Source organism: Pipistrellus kuhlii, unplaced genomic scaffold (genome assembly GCF_014108245.1).
Source record: "Pipistrellus kuhlii isolate mPipKuh1 unplaced genomic scaffold, mPipKuh1.p scaffold_m20_p_3, whole genome shotgun sequence".
NCBI lineage: Eukaryota > Metazoa > Chordata > Mammalia > Chiroptera > Vespertilionidae > Pipistrellus > Pipistrellus kuhlii.
In genome coordinates, this window is record NW_023425529.1 from 152,566,261 (window position 1) to 152,583,098 (window position 16,838).

At 38.7% G+C, this 16,838-nt stretch overlaps 1 protein-coding gene across 4 annotated transcripts in view; it reads right to left on the reverse strand.

The window, feature by feature from the left end:
* Positions 1-16,838, reverse strand: part of NALCN (sodium leak channel, non-selective) — a 264,733-nt gene that overhangs the window by 11,038 nt on the left and 236,857 nt on the right. For all 4 annotated transcript variants that reach the window (XM_045588772.1, XM_036457498.2, XM_036457492.2 and 1 more), the window contains 9 exons: positions 13,180-13,273; positions 12,553-12,659; positions 12,247-12,321; positions 11,365-11,484; positions 7,550-7,618; positions 5,970-6,118; positions 5,024-5,117; positions 3,331-3,463; positions 2,548-2,663 (listed from right to left, as the gene is read on the reverse strand). In XM_045588772.1, coding sequence (XP_045444728.1) covers positions 2,548-2,663; positions 3,331-3,463; positions 5,024-5,117; positions 5,970-6,118; positions 7,550-7,618; positions 11,365-11,484; positions 12,247-12,321; positions 12,553-12,659; positions 13,180-13,273 — 957 coding nt within the window. The remainder of the gene's footprint in view (positions 1-2,547; positions 2,664-3,330; positions 3,464-5,023; positions 5,118-5,969; positions 6,119-7,549; positions 7,619-11,364; positions 11,485-12,246; positions 12,322-12,552; positions 12,660-13,179; positions 13,274-16,838) is intronic.

The following is a 16,838-nucleotide window of genomic DNA, read 5'->3' on the forward strand; positions in this document are numbered from 1 at the left end:
AAGATGGCAAATTAAGCACCGGTGGCAAGGAAGTGGTTGAGGCTGGCTGGGAGATAAAAGCTGAGCACTTCCCAAGGTGTATACATGTGTAGTAATCACTATGTTGGACACCTGGAACTAATGTAATATTCTATGTCCGCTGTAATTTAAAAAATAAACAGCCCTGGCTGGTGTGGCTCAGTTGGCTGGGTATCCTCCTGGGCATCAAAAAGTTGCCAGTTCCATTCCCCGCCAGGGCACATGTCCGGGTTGTGGGCTTGATCCCTGGTGGGGGTCATACAGGAGGCAGCTGATCCATGTTTTCCTTTTACATTTATATATTTTTTTCTCTCCCTCTCTCTCTAAAAGGCAATAAAGATGTTTGAAAAATATTTTAAAATGACCAAAAAATGAAGAAAGTCCTGAGCACACAGAGTTTCTGAAGGTGTACCTCTAATTCTGTGAGGTTTCACAACCACTCAGCGTTTGCAACCAAGGAGGAAGGGACGCTCTCCCTCTGCCTGGCCTGAACAGACACTAGCTTTACTAGGTCTTTCTTTCCCTTCCTCGCTCCCTCCCTCCCTCGCTCCCTCCCTCCCTCCCTCCCTCCCTCCCTCCCTCCCTCCCTCCCTTCCTCCCTTTCTTCCTTCCTTCCTTCCTTCTTTCCTTCCTTCCTTCCTTTCTAAATATACATTTTTATTGAATTCAGAGAGGAAAGGAGAGAAACATCAATGATGAGAGAGAGTCATTGACTTGCTGTCTCTTGCACGCCCCCTACTGGGGACCGAGACCATAGACTTTTCTTTTCTTACCTGAGCCACTGACTCAGCCTCCGCCCCAGTCTCCTCTAAGTGCTGAGTGGCTTAGTAATGCTTTAGCAGAAGAAATGAAACATACACATGTACCTGATCCTCTTCCCACCTAGTTCAGATACTAGGAACTTGTGAATATTTATTTTAAGTTGTTCTTCATAAAATGATCACTTCTTATCAGTTCTCATCCATTATTAGAACAATTACATACAAGAGAACTAGGTTCCCTGCCCTCTTCCTGCTCAGAGCGGCTCCAGATTTTGAAAATCTTTTATGTATCACTCTCTTCCAGGCAACAGAACCTACAGTGCCAGCCTGGCTGTGTCTTAAAATCAGATATTGGGTGAGAGGCAGGGACATTGATGGGCCATGAGTTCCTGTTAGTTACTAGTATCTTAACATGTGAGTGGTGGTGCCACCTTGCATGTGTATGTCAGAGGAAGGCATGTTCCTGTGGACAGCAGTCATAGAGATCAATGGGCTCAGACCCCTATACATGCCAGTCACTGTCCTGGAAGAAAATCCCCAACACTGGTGCCTGGATGAAGTGTGGGGACAAAGAAAGAACAAGCAAAGGGGGTGGAGAAAGCCATGCCTGGTTGTGCGGGCCCCAGTTCCAGACCAGGATGCCACGTTTACTCAGCCTGTTCTGGCCCCTTAGTCTTCATGCCTTCAGTCAACTCTTCCTGAAACAATTTTCAGATCATCCCCAAGAACTTCCCATGGCTGATCTCTCCTCCTTTTTCAGATATTTGGCTCAAATAGACAGGCCTTCATGACCATTTCTGCTAAAGTTGTCTGCTCCTGACTCTTAACTGCTCTCTACCTTATTACCTTCTTCAAAGTGTTTGTAGCTTTTTGAAATTATAATGATTTGAAATTATAATGATTTCATTTTGTCTCCTATGTTAATAGTAAACCTATCCATCTTTTTAAAATATATATATATTTTATTGATATTTTTATGGAGAGGAAGAGAGAGGGATAGAGAGTTAGAAACATCAATGAGAGAGAATCATCGACCAGTTGCCTCTCACACATCCCCTACTGGGGATGTGCCTGCAACCAAGGTATATGCCCTTGAACAGAATCGAACCTGGGACCTTTCAGTCCGCAAGCCGACTCTCTATCCACTGAGCCAAACTGGTTTCAGCAAGACCTGTCCATCTTGCTCATTGGTATATCTCCAGTGCCTAGAACAATGCCTGTGTGTTTGCTGGATGAAGATGGGAAAGAGGAGGAGGAGCAGGAAGCTGCTGTTGCGTTGACTAATTCTAGTAAGTCTTGGGTAAGCCTTATTGTTAAAAACCGACTACTACTAAGTCCAAAATAATTAAAAGGAGTCACTTTAATAAATCACTTAAATAACTCGTTTGCACTTGTACTCAGGATTGCTCTTTTAGGTTGAAGTGATCATGAATCAGTACTCTATTGTTACTTTGATCATTTGAAATTCATCCCTTCTCTTGCCCCAAGCCCAGGGCTGGTTTCTTCAGAGCTCCCTTGGTTTCCTTTTTTGCCAATATCTGACTGCCAGGAGAAGAGGACTTTCTTAGTTGGAAAGGACATGAGAGGGATCTATTCTGTCCCTCTCCTCTCCCAGCATATTCTGCTGGATTGTCGATGACAGCCTTCTGCAATTCACCAATAGCCCTTCAAAATTCAATATATGTCCATGCCAATAACAAAACCATGTCTGAGATAGGGTAGTAAGTCTCTTTGGAGTGGGGCGTGAAATGGCAATTCACTCGCCTACCTCTCGTTTATCATCCACCATATTCCATATGATCTGAAAGTGGCGAAGATCATTGTAACTTAAAAGCTGGTCCTCCTCGGTGGAATAAAACAGGGAGAAATTCTCCACAATTATGGCTAAAAGAAAAAGAAAAGAAAAAAAAATGGTGAATTTAGACAATTACTCTTATCTGTAATTTTTTTTTTTTTAGAAAATGTAAAACATCTATTATAAATAATGAATTGTATCAGCTACATGATAAGCCAAGTGCTTTTAGTATGGCTTCCAAGTTGGCATGTTTTACACTTAGATTAAGCTATTTCTCTAGCTCCTGGCTTTCCAAAACATGAGGGTCATGAGCATAAACACACATTCTGTGTATATCAACAGTCATGCCAGCTGGCTTTCTCTGGTAGTGGAGAGTTCCAGGGCAGTTTTTAAAGGTCAAATTGAGTTCTGGGTGGCCTCACAGCTGGGCGAACAACATGTATCTTTCGAAAACATAAATGTGACATTTCGAGGCTATAAAGGCAACCCCCCAACTCTCGATATTTGTTCATCTCGATCCATGAGAGCTCTGTTGAGATTAATAATCATAATAAATAGGACAACTCTTGAAATTGCAATCAACTGTCATTTACATGCCTTTCAAAAGTCTTTTCAGCTTCTGAATGGAGAGGCAACAATTTATAATTAATGCCATGAAACATCCACCCCAAGCAATCCAGGATAATTACTTGAAAATTATACTTAATTATCTAAGTACCTGAGGTTTAAAAAAAATATGCAGTGAACATCACTTACCTACAAGTAAATTCAGCATGATGTAGGCAATGATGACATAAAATGAACAGAAATACATAAGTGCCCCAGCATAATTCCCACAGTCAGTTGCCCAGTATGTAAATTCATCTGGAGTACAAAAGGGTGGCTGGACCTGCGGGGCAGTGGGAGGGAGAGAGAGGAAAGAATGACAGCAGAGAAGAATACACATTTTTGTTAACTGACTGTAGTTAATGAAAATAGTCCTGACCCATGTAAAATATAATAATTAACTTCAAAGTAATCTCTGAAGCTGTATATGTTAGATACATCATCTGTGGCAAAAGTAAAGAGAATATTTCACTTATGCCATGCTTTTTGTCTTGTAGAATCCCAAGTTCAGTGACATTTTCAAAGCCTAATGAAAATGAACCGGTTTGCTCTAAGAGATGCTTGGTCTGCCACCTGCACTAGCCCCAAATGATAATTGGTCATTGTGATCAAACTGCAGAATGTCAAACAGTAAGTGATGGGGTAAGCTTTGAGGAGGATTTGTAATACACAACAATTTCACATTCAAATTGTGTAAAGAGAAGCCAGTGATCCTTATTCCAGCACCATTAGGGGATGTTGGGACATTTATGGCTCAATAAAATGCCAGTACCTCTGAGAAACCTCCTGATGTCTTTCAGCCAGAGACTAGCTCTCTTTTCCATATTTCCATGGCATTCTACTTCTTCTTTATTTGGAGTTTATTTAATTCTGCCTAGTATCACATTTGATGTGTCCAATTCATGCATAAAGTTCTTGAGTTCCTACTGTGTGCTAGGTTTCTGCTCAGTATTAGGGACAGACTGGTAAGCAAGACAAAGACCCTGAGCCTTCTTCATGTTGCTGACAGTCTAGAGCTGCGCAGTCCAACACGGTAACCACGAACTACCTGAGGCTGTTTAAATTTATGCTCATTAACATTAATACAATGAAATATGATTTAAAATTCTATCCCTTATTTTAACTGGTCACATTTCAAATGCTCAATAACCACATGTGGGTAGTGGCTACTGAATTGGACAGTGCAGATGGCCATTATTGCAGAAATTTTTTTTTTGTATAACATTGATCTGAAGGAGGTGAAATAAACTAATTAAGTCAATAACCCACTATAGTTGTGAAACATGCAAAAAAAAAAGAGAGAAATATAAATATGTGTTGTAAAAACATATAATTTGCAGTCTTAACATAAGGCAGGATTCCTGAAGGAACTGATGTTTAAAGTGGTACCTGAAGGATGATGAGAATTAGCTTAGAGAAGAGAGAGTATAGGTCAGAGCTTCAGACTCCTTGAGAGTGCCTTGGCATCACTAAAGACCTGGCACCCCATGTGTGGCTCAGTATAAGCCAAGGGATTGGTGAATATCTGTTGAATAAATTGAACTAAAGAAGCAGAATTCCCCTGTTTGTACTTGACTGCCAGAGGTTAAAGGCGGAAGAGGAAGAACAATGCCTACATAATGCATATTTATTGAATGGAACCATGATAGTTCACTGGATACTCTTCCTGTATGTCCACACACTGTAACATAAAAGACAGAAATTTTATGGACTAAAAGGCCAGGATATGTGTTTTGTACACAAAGCTTTGATGCTAATGAGGAGGCTATCGCCGATGTTGCATAGCCAAAGAGCTTCAAATGATTCTAAGCTAAGGCATTGTGAGTGACAAAGAGATACTTACCATACAGTCATGCATAATCTTGTTCCAGTCTTCGCCTGTGACAATTCGGAACAGTACAGTAATAGCTTTGCCAGCTGAAGAGAAGTTTGCGTGCCTAAATTAAGGAAAAAGAAAACAGAAGGTGAGTAACATAGTTGTCATGAAGCAGTAAGGTCTGCCACTACCAAAGCAGGTGGATTCTGGAGCAAATTTGATTGCTAAGCAATCATTTCCAAAGGTTACACTCTTATTTGTTTGTTATATATACTTGTCTCAGGTATAGCTGTTTTAATAACCCACCCCTTGCATGGTGCCACCAGTTTCTCGCCACTCATCTTGAATGACTGAGAGAGCAAGCTTTGACAATATAACGTGATTGTTTCTTTCACGTGGATTATGCTCTAAGAGGTGGAGCGGCCATGTGCCATTTCTGCAACAAGACACATTTGCATATAATTGGTTGTGTGAGGACTTTTCTATTTAAAATTGTAAGATGCTTCCACAAAATGTAAGGCTATCTTTAAAAAATGCTTTTTATACATAATAACATTGGGGGGGGGGGGCGGGTAACTTTCCATGTTTTGTTAAAAAAAGGAAGAAACCCAATATCATCTCAAAATTATTTACTTAAAAATAAAATATCATTTTTGGCAGCGTGTGGATAGAAAAGGGGCTGGAATTCACCAGGTTATAAGGAGCAGTTATTTCTGCATGGTAGGAGTTATAGAGTCTTTTTTTTTTTTTTTTCCTGAATTTTCTAAGGTCTCTATAGTAAACATGTATACTGCCTTCAGTTAGAAAAATGTCATTTAAAATTTGGCCTTTTAATTTTGTTTTAATTTCCAGTGGATTGCTTTTTCCTTCCCCTCCATCTTTAATATACAAAAATCATTTAGGTGTTTATTCATAATTTTATTACTAAAAAAGCTTGCTTGATAAACGAATAGAAAGATAAACACACACCTACCTGTTAATGTTCTCTCCATATTTCACAGTACCAAATAAAACAACGCCAGCGAAAGCATAACACAGCAGCAATAGGAACATTCCGACGATGATAAAGAAGCTTTTATACATGCTGACGACCACCGTCAGGAGGAGCATCTTCAATGTTACCTGTATGGAGATGGAGATGGAGATGGAGATGGTGATGAAGATGGAGATGGAGATGGATATGAAGATGGAGATGGAGATGGAGATGGAGAGAGGTGGACACAGAGAGAATACGAATATTCAATTCATTAAGCTGTGGAGAACATGGGGAGTAAATAACATTTAAGCATGTTGGCACAAGAGCATTCTTGTGCCAACATGCTTCATTTGAAAATTGCTTCCTATTAGTTATTAAATCTGAATATTGTTCAGAAACCCTTAGACGGAGAGAAATCCTATTTGTATGTCAAACTGTTCAGCCTCTTCAGCCAAATTAATAAAAGTTAAACTAATCGTTTTTAACTTTCCATTTTTCTCTTCTCTTGCTCTCTAATTCACTATGGCAGCGGTCGACAAACTCATTAGTCAACAGAGCCAAACATCAACAGTACAACGATTAAAATTTATTTTGAGAGCCAAATTTTTAAAATTTAAATTTCTTCTAACGCCACTTCTTCAAAATAGACTCACCCAGGCCGTGGTATTTTGTGGAAGAGCCACATTCAAGGGGCCAAAGTACTGCATGTGGCTCGAGAGCCACGGTTTGCCAACCACTGCACTATGGTAAGGCCTATACACTTTTTGGGCTGTAACAAGTAGACTCAGTATTCTCCTACCAATAAATGCTCATAAAAACAAACCTAAAAAGTGGTAAAATATTAAATACCATCAAGTATTAAGTGTATTCATTATGTGCATTTCATATGATGTAATGTCAGAATAAAAAAATAAAAAATAAAAATATATGTGAAATGCATGTATGAACATCAATAAAGAAGATAAAGAAATATGGAATCGTAGGATTATGAATGTCCTTTAAGGATTATTTTTCTTTGAAGTAAAATAACTTTATTAAAAATAAAACTAAAAATAAAAACATATTAAGAAAGACCACTGGTTTTTGCTTTCATGCTTGATGTGTTATCGTTAGTTGTAATTGAATTTACTTAGAAAATATGAAGAATAAATAAAACATCATAAATGTCAGGAAACATTACAAGATAACTAAGCTACTGATTCATTTTTTTAAAATATATTTTATTGATTCTTTACAGAGAGGAGGGGAGAGAGATAGAGAGCCAGAAACGTCGATGAGAAACATCCACCAGCCGCCTCCTGCACACCCCCCACTGGGGATGTGCCCACAGCCAATGTACATGCTCTTGACCGGAATCGAACCTGGGACCTTTCAGTCCGCAGACCATGCTCTACCACTGAGCCAAATCGGCTTCAGCTACTGATTCATTTTAATATTTAAAGTTTACTCATTTGGATTTTAATATCTAGCAATTTGTTAACTACAGCATAGTGACCAGAAGGACAGTTGAAGTTAGTCAATGCTTTTTTCTTTATTGCATATGCAACCTTTGATGCTCTTCTTTACAGCATACTTACATGCTTTCCACAGATAGAGAAAAACCTAAAGACAATCACGCATGCGCCCATCATGTAGGTATATGCATTCTGAAATTTAAACAGAAGAGAGCCTCTCATAATTTGCACAAAAGCTCTTGTTACGATTCCCTTTTTCATTTTGGGTCTTCTGTGAAGTCTACTGAATAATTAGCTTAATAAAATGTAAAAAATATCATAAGAAATTTATCTTAAAAATGTGCTGAAAAGGTCACTGCCAAAACTCATGAATAAATATTAACTATAAAATTAAACCTTAAATTAAATTTTGGTCTCTGTTTTGCTCAGCTGAACTCTGTATTTTAAAACTTATTTTTACATAAAATAATGGCCAGTTTCTTTGAGGAGCAAGAACAACTGAGGATAACAATGCAAGACAAGGAAGTCAAATGAGACAGGAGGTAAAGGAATCCTGGCAGATGTAGCTCGGTATTGGAAAAGATTGCTGGAGGTCAGATTCCTTCTCTCTGAAGGCTTCTGGAGACATCTGGAGACCAGCCGGCCATGCCACATGTCCATTAGTCTAAGATGATTTCAGAGATGTCCTCCTTGCTCAAAAATACACTTAGTACATGATCAAGAGATGACTTGGTGTGCTTTATGACTAAGAAAGCTTAATCTGAGAAACAAAGATCCCACTGACTGTAACTGCAATAATAACTGTGGCATTAAGCTGATGCCAAAACGTGATTTTTTCTTGAGGTTCCTTGGCTAGGCAGATGACAAGTCACAGATGGGCACCTGGGAAGGGGGTCCAGTGAGATACTTGGTGTGAATGTGTCTGCACAGAATCATCTTTGGATGGGAATAAGAACTGTGTCTTCCTTCACAATAGTCCACTGCACAATAGAGTGGAGGATTGTTGCAGAAGACCGGAGAAAAACCAAGCAATGCTTAGAGAAATGTAGTCACTCTTTATTATTATAACATGCGGGCCCAGAGAAAAATGCCTTTCAAATTCTAGGCAAAGACACACAGGAAGTTTCCTGTATTTAAATCTTTTGAGCTTCTTTGTCTCCCAAATAAGGGTTTTTCCAGTCTCCTTTGCAAGTTCTTAAAGAGCCCTATATGCTGGGGCTCTGAGACCTCAACCAAAGACCTGGCCTAGTGCCAGCACTGATAACTTTGTCCAGGGAAGGTTTATGGCCTCTCTGGAATGGGAGTAGTCTTATTTTCCTTATTATTTAAGCAAGCAAACATTTACAGGAGCCAAAATAGCATGGTTAAAATTTCAAACAGCAGTTTTTAGGTAAGATGAATGCTTCAGTATGAGCATGCTTCCAGAACCAGAGGATCTTGGGGAAGAACAAAAGCAGTGGGGGAGAATAGGCAACCCGGGTCTTTTGGCGTGAGAGCTCATCTCTGGGGGCATCTAAAATTAGGAAGCTTACTCTGTTCTTTTGCTTGGACTGAGTAGCCTTTAATTGAAATTTGGAGATATATAAAAACCTGAGCCTTGTTACCCCTTTTCTCCATGTGGGCACTTACTTGCTTTACACTCTGGAAGGGATAACACCCAACAGCTTCTAGGATGATGACCCAAAACGTTCATTGACTATAAGATCCTGAGAGGTCTGACACCTTCTTAACCACGCAGATCTTTGTACCTAATTCCCTTTGCTTCTCTCTAGTAGTGCTGTCTATTTCACTGCATCCTTCCATTCTAGAACATCCTGAAATAGTCTCTCCTCCTCCTCCAGACTGATCCCAATTATCACTCTCTCAGGATGACTTCCAGGACCTCCCCGGTAAAGCCATCTACTATTATGTGTTGTCACAGCAACTTTGTCTTTCCTCCATCTCCTCTCCATAGCTGTAATTCTCACAGACTTGGGAGAATTCAATGGATGCCTACCTAACTTTCCAGGATGTGTGGGAAATGAAAGCAATCACTGTCTTTGTTTTACTTATTACATTCTTCTCAGTTCCTAGCACTGTGACTTGCACACCTGTGGTACTCAAACCCATTTATTGTTTGAGGAAATGAATCAGGGGGACTGAGAGCCCACCTGGGCTTGGCACAGCCCCTGACTCTGAAGTTAATAACTGTCTTAAAAAGGACACTCAATATCTTCCTGAGCACAGCAATTACATACTAAAACTGGGCCTTTGTGCTGTGTAAATGGGCTCTGCGTGCTACGGATCTTTTCCAGAGGATGAGAGAATGAAGAGAAGAGAACAGCGGGAAATGGGTAATAGTATTTTTGGGTGGGATCAAGGAAGACTAAAAAAAGGAAGGTATCTATCTAATTATCTATCTATCTATCTATCTATCTATCTATCTATCTATCTATATAAAAGCCAGTGCCTAGAAAACTGGTTGCTATGACACCCACTGTGACCAGCAAACTGGCCAACCTCCTGTGGTACCTCCCCCTGGCCGACCCTGCCCTTGATTGCCTCTCACCTCAATAGGGTTTTGGCTGGCCCACTGCTCACAGCCCATCCCATAGCCAGTCCCACCCCCAATCAGTCCCCACCACCCCATTGGTCTGTGGCCCCTCCCCCCAGCAAGCTCCACCCCCTATCACTCCCCCACCCCAAACAATCAGGGGTGGAACTGGCTGACCAACCTTCCATAGCCCCTCACCCAGCTGCTGACTCCCAATTAGCCCTGCTATCCCATTCGGGGGTGGGGCTAGCTAGCCCACCGCCCACAGTCCCTTCCCATGGCCAGCCCTGCCCCTAATAGGCCCTCCCACCCCAATCGGAGGTGGGGCTTGCTGGCCAATCACTTGTGGCCCCTTCCCCCAGCTGGCTTAACCAGGATGGGCCCCGATTGGAGAAGGCCAGCTGGCCAACCTCCCACCATTTCCTCCCAATAGGCCTGGCCCTGATCCACCCTGATTGGGATAGGGCTGGCCGGACCCCACCATGCACAAATTCATGCACTGGGCAACTAGTTTATAATAATGTGTTATGGTTTATTTAATCCTAACAATTTGAAAAAGTTCACATTCTTTGGTCTTCATAATGCTCATATAAAAGATGTAGATTATGAAATTATATTCCTAGTTCAGAACAGGAAACAAAAGACCACTGAAGACAAATAACTTGATCAAGGCTGAGAAATGATGGAGCCTAGACTAGAACTTCGGGGTATCCAACATGGTAACCACTCCCACATGCTCTTATTGAGCATCTGAAATGCAGTAAATATAAATTAGGACATGCTGTAAATGCAAAATTCACATTCAAAGATTTAGTACAAAAGAGAGCATGCAACATCTCTCCTTCATAATTTTTTTAACTTTTAAAAATATGACTTTATTGATTATAGAAAGAGGAAGGAAGAGGGGCAGAGAGATAGAACCATCAATTGCTGCCTTCTGCACACTCCCTATCAGGAATTGAACCCGTAACCTGGACATGTGCCCTCATTGAGAATCGAACTGGTTACCTCTTGGTTCATGGGTCAATGCTCAACCACTGAACCACACCAGCCAGGCCAAAATTTTTTTTTTTTTATATTGCTGAAATGTTGAAATGATAATATAAGGTGGGACAAAAGTAGGTTTACAGTTGTGAGTATGCAAAACACATAATTTATTCTTGTACTATTACTTATTAATTATTGTATTATTTTCCATATGAACAACTGTAAACCTACTTTTGCCCCACCCTATATTTTGGATTTAGTAGGTTTAAAATACATAATTAAATTGATGTTACTTGTTGTTTTTTTCTCCATATTTTAAATGTGGCTCCTAGAAAATCTAAAATTATACTCATGGCCACATTTTATTTCTATGGGACAACTATAAAATTTTCAACTGAAATAAACAATTTACACCTACCAGGAGGGCAAAGTGAAGTACCACCCAGACAATGCCGAGTGAGGTTACCAACAGGTCATATCGATTCCTTCTGCTTTGCCAGAAGCCTGCGGGTGACATTGCTATGATCTTCATTGTAACCTGAGTAAAGAGAGTAAATCGAGACTGTTTAGTACATATTTAAGTGTATTAACCCGAGACACACTATTTTTTTTTTTTTAAAAGGTAGCAACCCAAGAGACAAATTTATCACATATATAAAAAAGCTGACTAGGTAACACATATATATATATATTCTCCACACTCCTTTCTTCTTGTTTTATGACTAGTTTGATAGCAGGACGTTTTTCTTCCCCAAGTGGAAGACCATAGATTTTGGGAAACATCAACCAGTTCAGGGTGAAATAAGAATCTGCTAGTATTTCAAAGAGATTGCTGGAAGAAGAAGAATATTCCTGGAAAGTAATACGATATGGACCATATATTAAAATAATCTTGTCTGGGTCAACTCCCTGTACCCCACTTTGCAATTGGAGGCCCTGAATTACAGTGGTCTCTTTAGAGTTTGCCCTAAATATTTGAACTCAGATAACTAGACAGGCCATCATTCTGATACATAAATTAACTGCAGTTTGCAATTCCTGTGGTTAGAAAATTCCAAAATCCAAAGTGAAGTCTTTGTTCAAGTTAAACTGAACAGATTCAAAAGGAAATACCCTAAGAGCCCACTATCCCCCTAAAAATTAAAAAAAAAAAAAAGAAGAAAGAAAAAACAGAAAGACTTCAAAAGCAATGGAGCACAGAGTTGAAATAAGGACCATCAAAGGAGGATACTATCTTACTTTAAAATGTGCACTGCCCCCCTCTTCCCCATCCTCCAAACCCACGGACTCATTACGGTACCTCAAGGACAAAGATGAAGGTGAAAACAACTGACATCGTTGCCAAAGGAACAGTTACTGGGTCCTCGACGTCCCACTGTATAGGAAACAGCACACATGTCTTTGCCTAAATCCGTCTGGCATTGGGCACAAAAAAACAAACAAAACAACCCTGTCCCCTCTCCCTCCCATGTGAACACAATTGTGAATTTTAAACATTTTTATCCTAAAGAGCGCAGATCGTAGTAAGTATGGCCGTTTGCTATATCCTTGGATGCACCCATGAGTAAAAAATTCATCCCCAGAGTCCAAAGGTGAAACAAAGTACCTTGACAGAGAGCAGTACCGACTGGGCCAGGACCAGTAAAGCGATTGTCCTCTTAAAAAACGGGTGCTGGGTGATGTCATACATCTTGGCTCTAAAGCCATCATTATCTGGGAAAAAAGAAAGGTTCAGGCAAGGGCATTTTAGACCTGAGTCACATTTTACTTCCTTGCATTTCATTTTTTTTTTAATGCTCACCATAAAATCCATCACATTTCCCCACCCCCACGGCTCAATCTATTGTGCAGTGTTTTTGCAGGAATGGCTGGCTCTGAATATTTAAAACCATGGTGCATGAAGCCATCCGTAGCAGAAGGAGAACCACATCATTCAATTTCTGTCAGCTTAATACATTTCACTCGTATGTTGAAAAGGCAAGCACAAATATTTTATTTAAAAATTCATTTTTTTTTTCATTAAGGCTTATCCCGAGAGCACTGAAGCACAGCCTTTGGGTGGTTGATTTTTAATAGCCTTTGGAGAGATCTGTGGCTTGGAGCCTGTTTCTATATTAACTTATGCACAACCACCTAGTGGCCTCACGATTATTATTTTAATTGAAATCTGAGACTCCTGGGGAATCATGAACACTAGTGCCCAACATGAATAAAATCAGAGCATCTTTGATACCCGGGCGAGGTGGGAGATGAAGAGGCTGAGCTATCTTCAGTCGGCTCTTCAGATCTTCCCATCTTCTCTGATCTACAGTCAGCAGAGCCGTCCCCTTAATAAACAAAGAAGAGCAGAAAAAAGGCCTTTGTCATGTACTCCAACGCCAAGGACATTGCACATGGGGTGGTGATACAAACAGGACTAATTTGGGGGTTTAAAATAAATAAATTCTTCAAATCCTATGGTGGTTTGATAAACAGGGTCAGAATTCTCATACTTGGTCTTGAGAGGGATGGCCAAAAGGGATGGCCACAGGCTTCGAAGCAGACCTTCAATGGACATCTTTGAACGTTTCCCGGGTTTGGGGAAATCTAAAGGAGGTTTTCTGCATGATTAAATTTTCAAAAAGGGGATCCTCACTCTAACAGTGATTAGTTTCCTTTCATTTCATAGCAGAAAATGCTGCAGCAAAATTATAGCTTGTCAATGCGCCTGCTTCTGGATAAGTGTATTTTGCCTTAAACATGATTTTGAAAATCATTCTGATATGTGCAATTGCAAAATTATTTTTAAGTGGTATGAAGCCATAGAATTTGGATCTTTAAGAAATTACTATGACAACTGGCTAAATGAGATTTGGTATGAATAATTTTATCATAGAGTACTTCATTAAAATGCACATATATATGTTACATTTTATTAGAATATAGTATTTGAAGTATAATTTAAGAAACCAGGGGAAAAAATACCCATTCTTCCTTTCTTTCTCCAGAGCTCAGGAACTATTCAGAGATATCTCCTCAATAGGTATGACTCAATACATAAAAATGTATTTGTCTTGAATTTTAAAAATTTATATAATTGATATTTAATATGTGCTTATCTGTACAATTTGTTTTTACCTTCATTGAACAATATTTGTTATACAACTAGATACTTGATCTAACTGGTTTATTTTAACTGTTCATAGATATGCCATTGTACAAATATATCAGAAATTACTCATTTACAGTTTACAGACTATAAACAATGCTGCTATAGACACAAATGTACTATCCTACCTAATAAAAGAGTAATATGCAAATTAACCATCACTCCACTCACAAGCCACACCCACGAACCACACCCACCAGCCAATCAGAGCACATATGCAAATCAACCACAACCAACATGGCTGCGGCCACAGAGACTTGGGTTTCTCTGGCAACTGAAGAAGTCAAGCCTTCTGCCTGCCTTATTTATTTATTTATTTATTTATTTATTTTTATTAAGTCTTGTTTTTATCATTTAGACAAAATGTGCCATTTATCATTCAACAACTTTTCGTTTTAATGTAACCTAAGTTATAATTTTTTCTTTATGAATTCCACTTTGTGGTTAATGTTAAGAAATCCATGTAAAATATTGCCGAGACCGGTTTGTCTCAATGGATAGAGAGTCGGCTTGGGGACTGAAGGGTCCCGGGTTCAATTCTGGTCAAGGGCATGTACCTTGGTTGCGGGCATAACCCTAGTAGGGGGTGTGCAAGAGGCAGCTGATCGATGACTCTCTCTCATCGATGTTTCTAACTCTCTATCTCTCTCCCTTCCTCTCTGTACAAAATCAATAAAATATATTTTTTTTAAAAAGAAATCCATGTAAAATATAAATTCTACATTGTTTAAAAATGGTTTATATTTTTGCTATTCATAGTTAGGTCATTCATTCACCTGGAGCTCATTTTTGAGTAGGCTATGAGGTAGAGTTTATTTTCTTCATCTATGACAATTATTCTAGTTTCACTTATTAATGCTCTCATCTCCTCTGATTTGTTGTGTTAATTCTATGTTAATATACATGGGTATCTCCTGGGCTTTCCATTCTGTACTGTAAGTCTAACTTCTATTCCTGTAACAATACTGGCATAGCTTTACTAACTATAAGCTTGTTTACTTTCCTTTTCCACATTTTTGCTGATGCTGAACTATGCAAAAGGTTTTCCTCTTTTTTTTTTTTTTTTTTTTTTTTAAAGAATCTGCTTTTATCATTCTTGGGCCTTTGTATAGTTGTTTTTCTATATCTTTATTACTCCCTTCCTCCTACATTCTTCAATTTTACTGTTATTTTTATTGCAACATTAATTTTAATATTTGACATGTTAATAATTAATAAATTATTTAGAATGTTGTCTTAATACTTCCAAATTCTGAATTTTTTTGCTATATATTTTTTTGTTATGGTAGAGAACCTGTTCTATACGTTATCAATTTTTTTACAATTATTATTTTATGACTTTGTAGAGGATAATTTTGTACTTGAAAATTGTGGGGGACAGTGTTCTTTATATTTCAGCAGATTACATGATTTTATTGTGTCAAATTTCATATAGTCTTTCTCTTTTCCTGCTGATTTATGAAATTATTAGAGAAATATGTTAATATATATTACCATAACTTTGGATTTTATAGCTTCTTAAAATAATTTGATTAGTTTTATAAAATGTTTTTATTGATTTTAGAGAGAGAAGAAGGGAGAGAAAGAGAAAGAGGGAATCATCCATGTTGAAGAGAAACATCGATTGGCTGCCTCCTGCATGCCCAGTACTGGGGATCATGCCTGCAACCCAGACATGTGCCCTGATTGGGAATTGAACCAGTGACCTTTAGTCCATGGGATGATGCTCAACTAACTGAGTTATACCAGCCAAGGCTAATTAATTTTATTTTCATATGTTTTAAGGAGTCTTTTATTTTTTCTGGGGATTTAATTTCTTTTGAAATTATTTAATTACACTGTTTATTCCTAATAATAACATTTTATTTAAATTTTTTCTGATATAAAAATTGCTAAATCACTTTTCTCATTAACTGCAAATAAATACTTGTTTTGGGGATGCTATACACATTCATACTATTCCTTTATTATACAAAGCAAGATATTTTGGAAAGCTGAACTCTGAGATGATCCAAAAGAATAATAGACATGGTGATATCATCTAATCATTAATGTAATAACCTCTAAAAGTGCATTGTTATTAAGTGTATTAATCAAACTTATTGTCTTATACTAGGGACATTTAAAAAATATACATGTTATTGTTACAGATTTTGAACTTTTAAAACAGTGTTCTATTTTCTAGGGAAGACATACTATTGCATGATGATGAATTGTTAAAACTTAACCCGCAAAGCTTACCTTATTTTCCATATCTCTCTCTCTTTTTTTTAATCCTCACCCAAGGATATGTTTTTATTGATTTTAGAGAGAGAGGAAGGGAGATAGAAGTATTGACTTGAGAGAGAAACATTGATTGGTTGCCTCCCTGACCCACAACCTAGGTACGTACCCTGACTGGGAATCAAACCCACAACCTTTTGGTGTATGAACCATCACTTCTGACCAGGGCTCCCATATCTTTAGTTCTCTCTGTTGCCTATACATTTGGAAATCTATTTATATACTTTCAGGAATAACCATTAGAATGTGAGCTCCATGAGGGCAGAAATCTTCATATGCTTAGTGTTTATGGGTTAGCGTCTTATGCTCTCAGGATCAAAGCAGATTGGGGCACCTAGTAAATGCTCAAAGAAGTCTGTTGAATGATCTGTAATAATAAAAGCATAATATGCTAATTAGACTGGACAGCCAGATGACCTTCCGGATGAAGCCGGAGCTATGAGGGCCGAGCTCCTTGCACG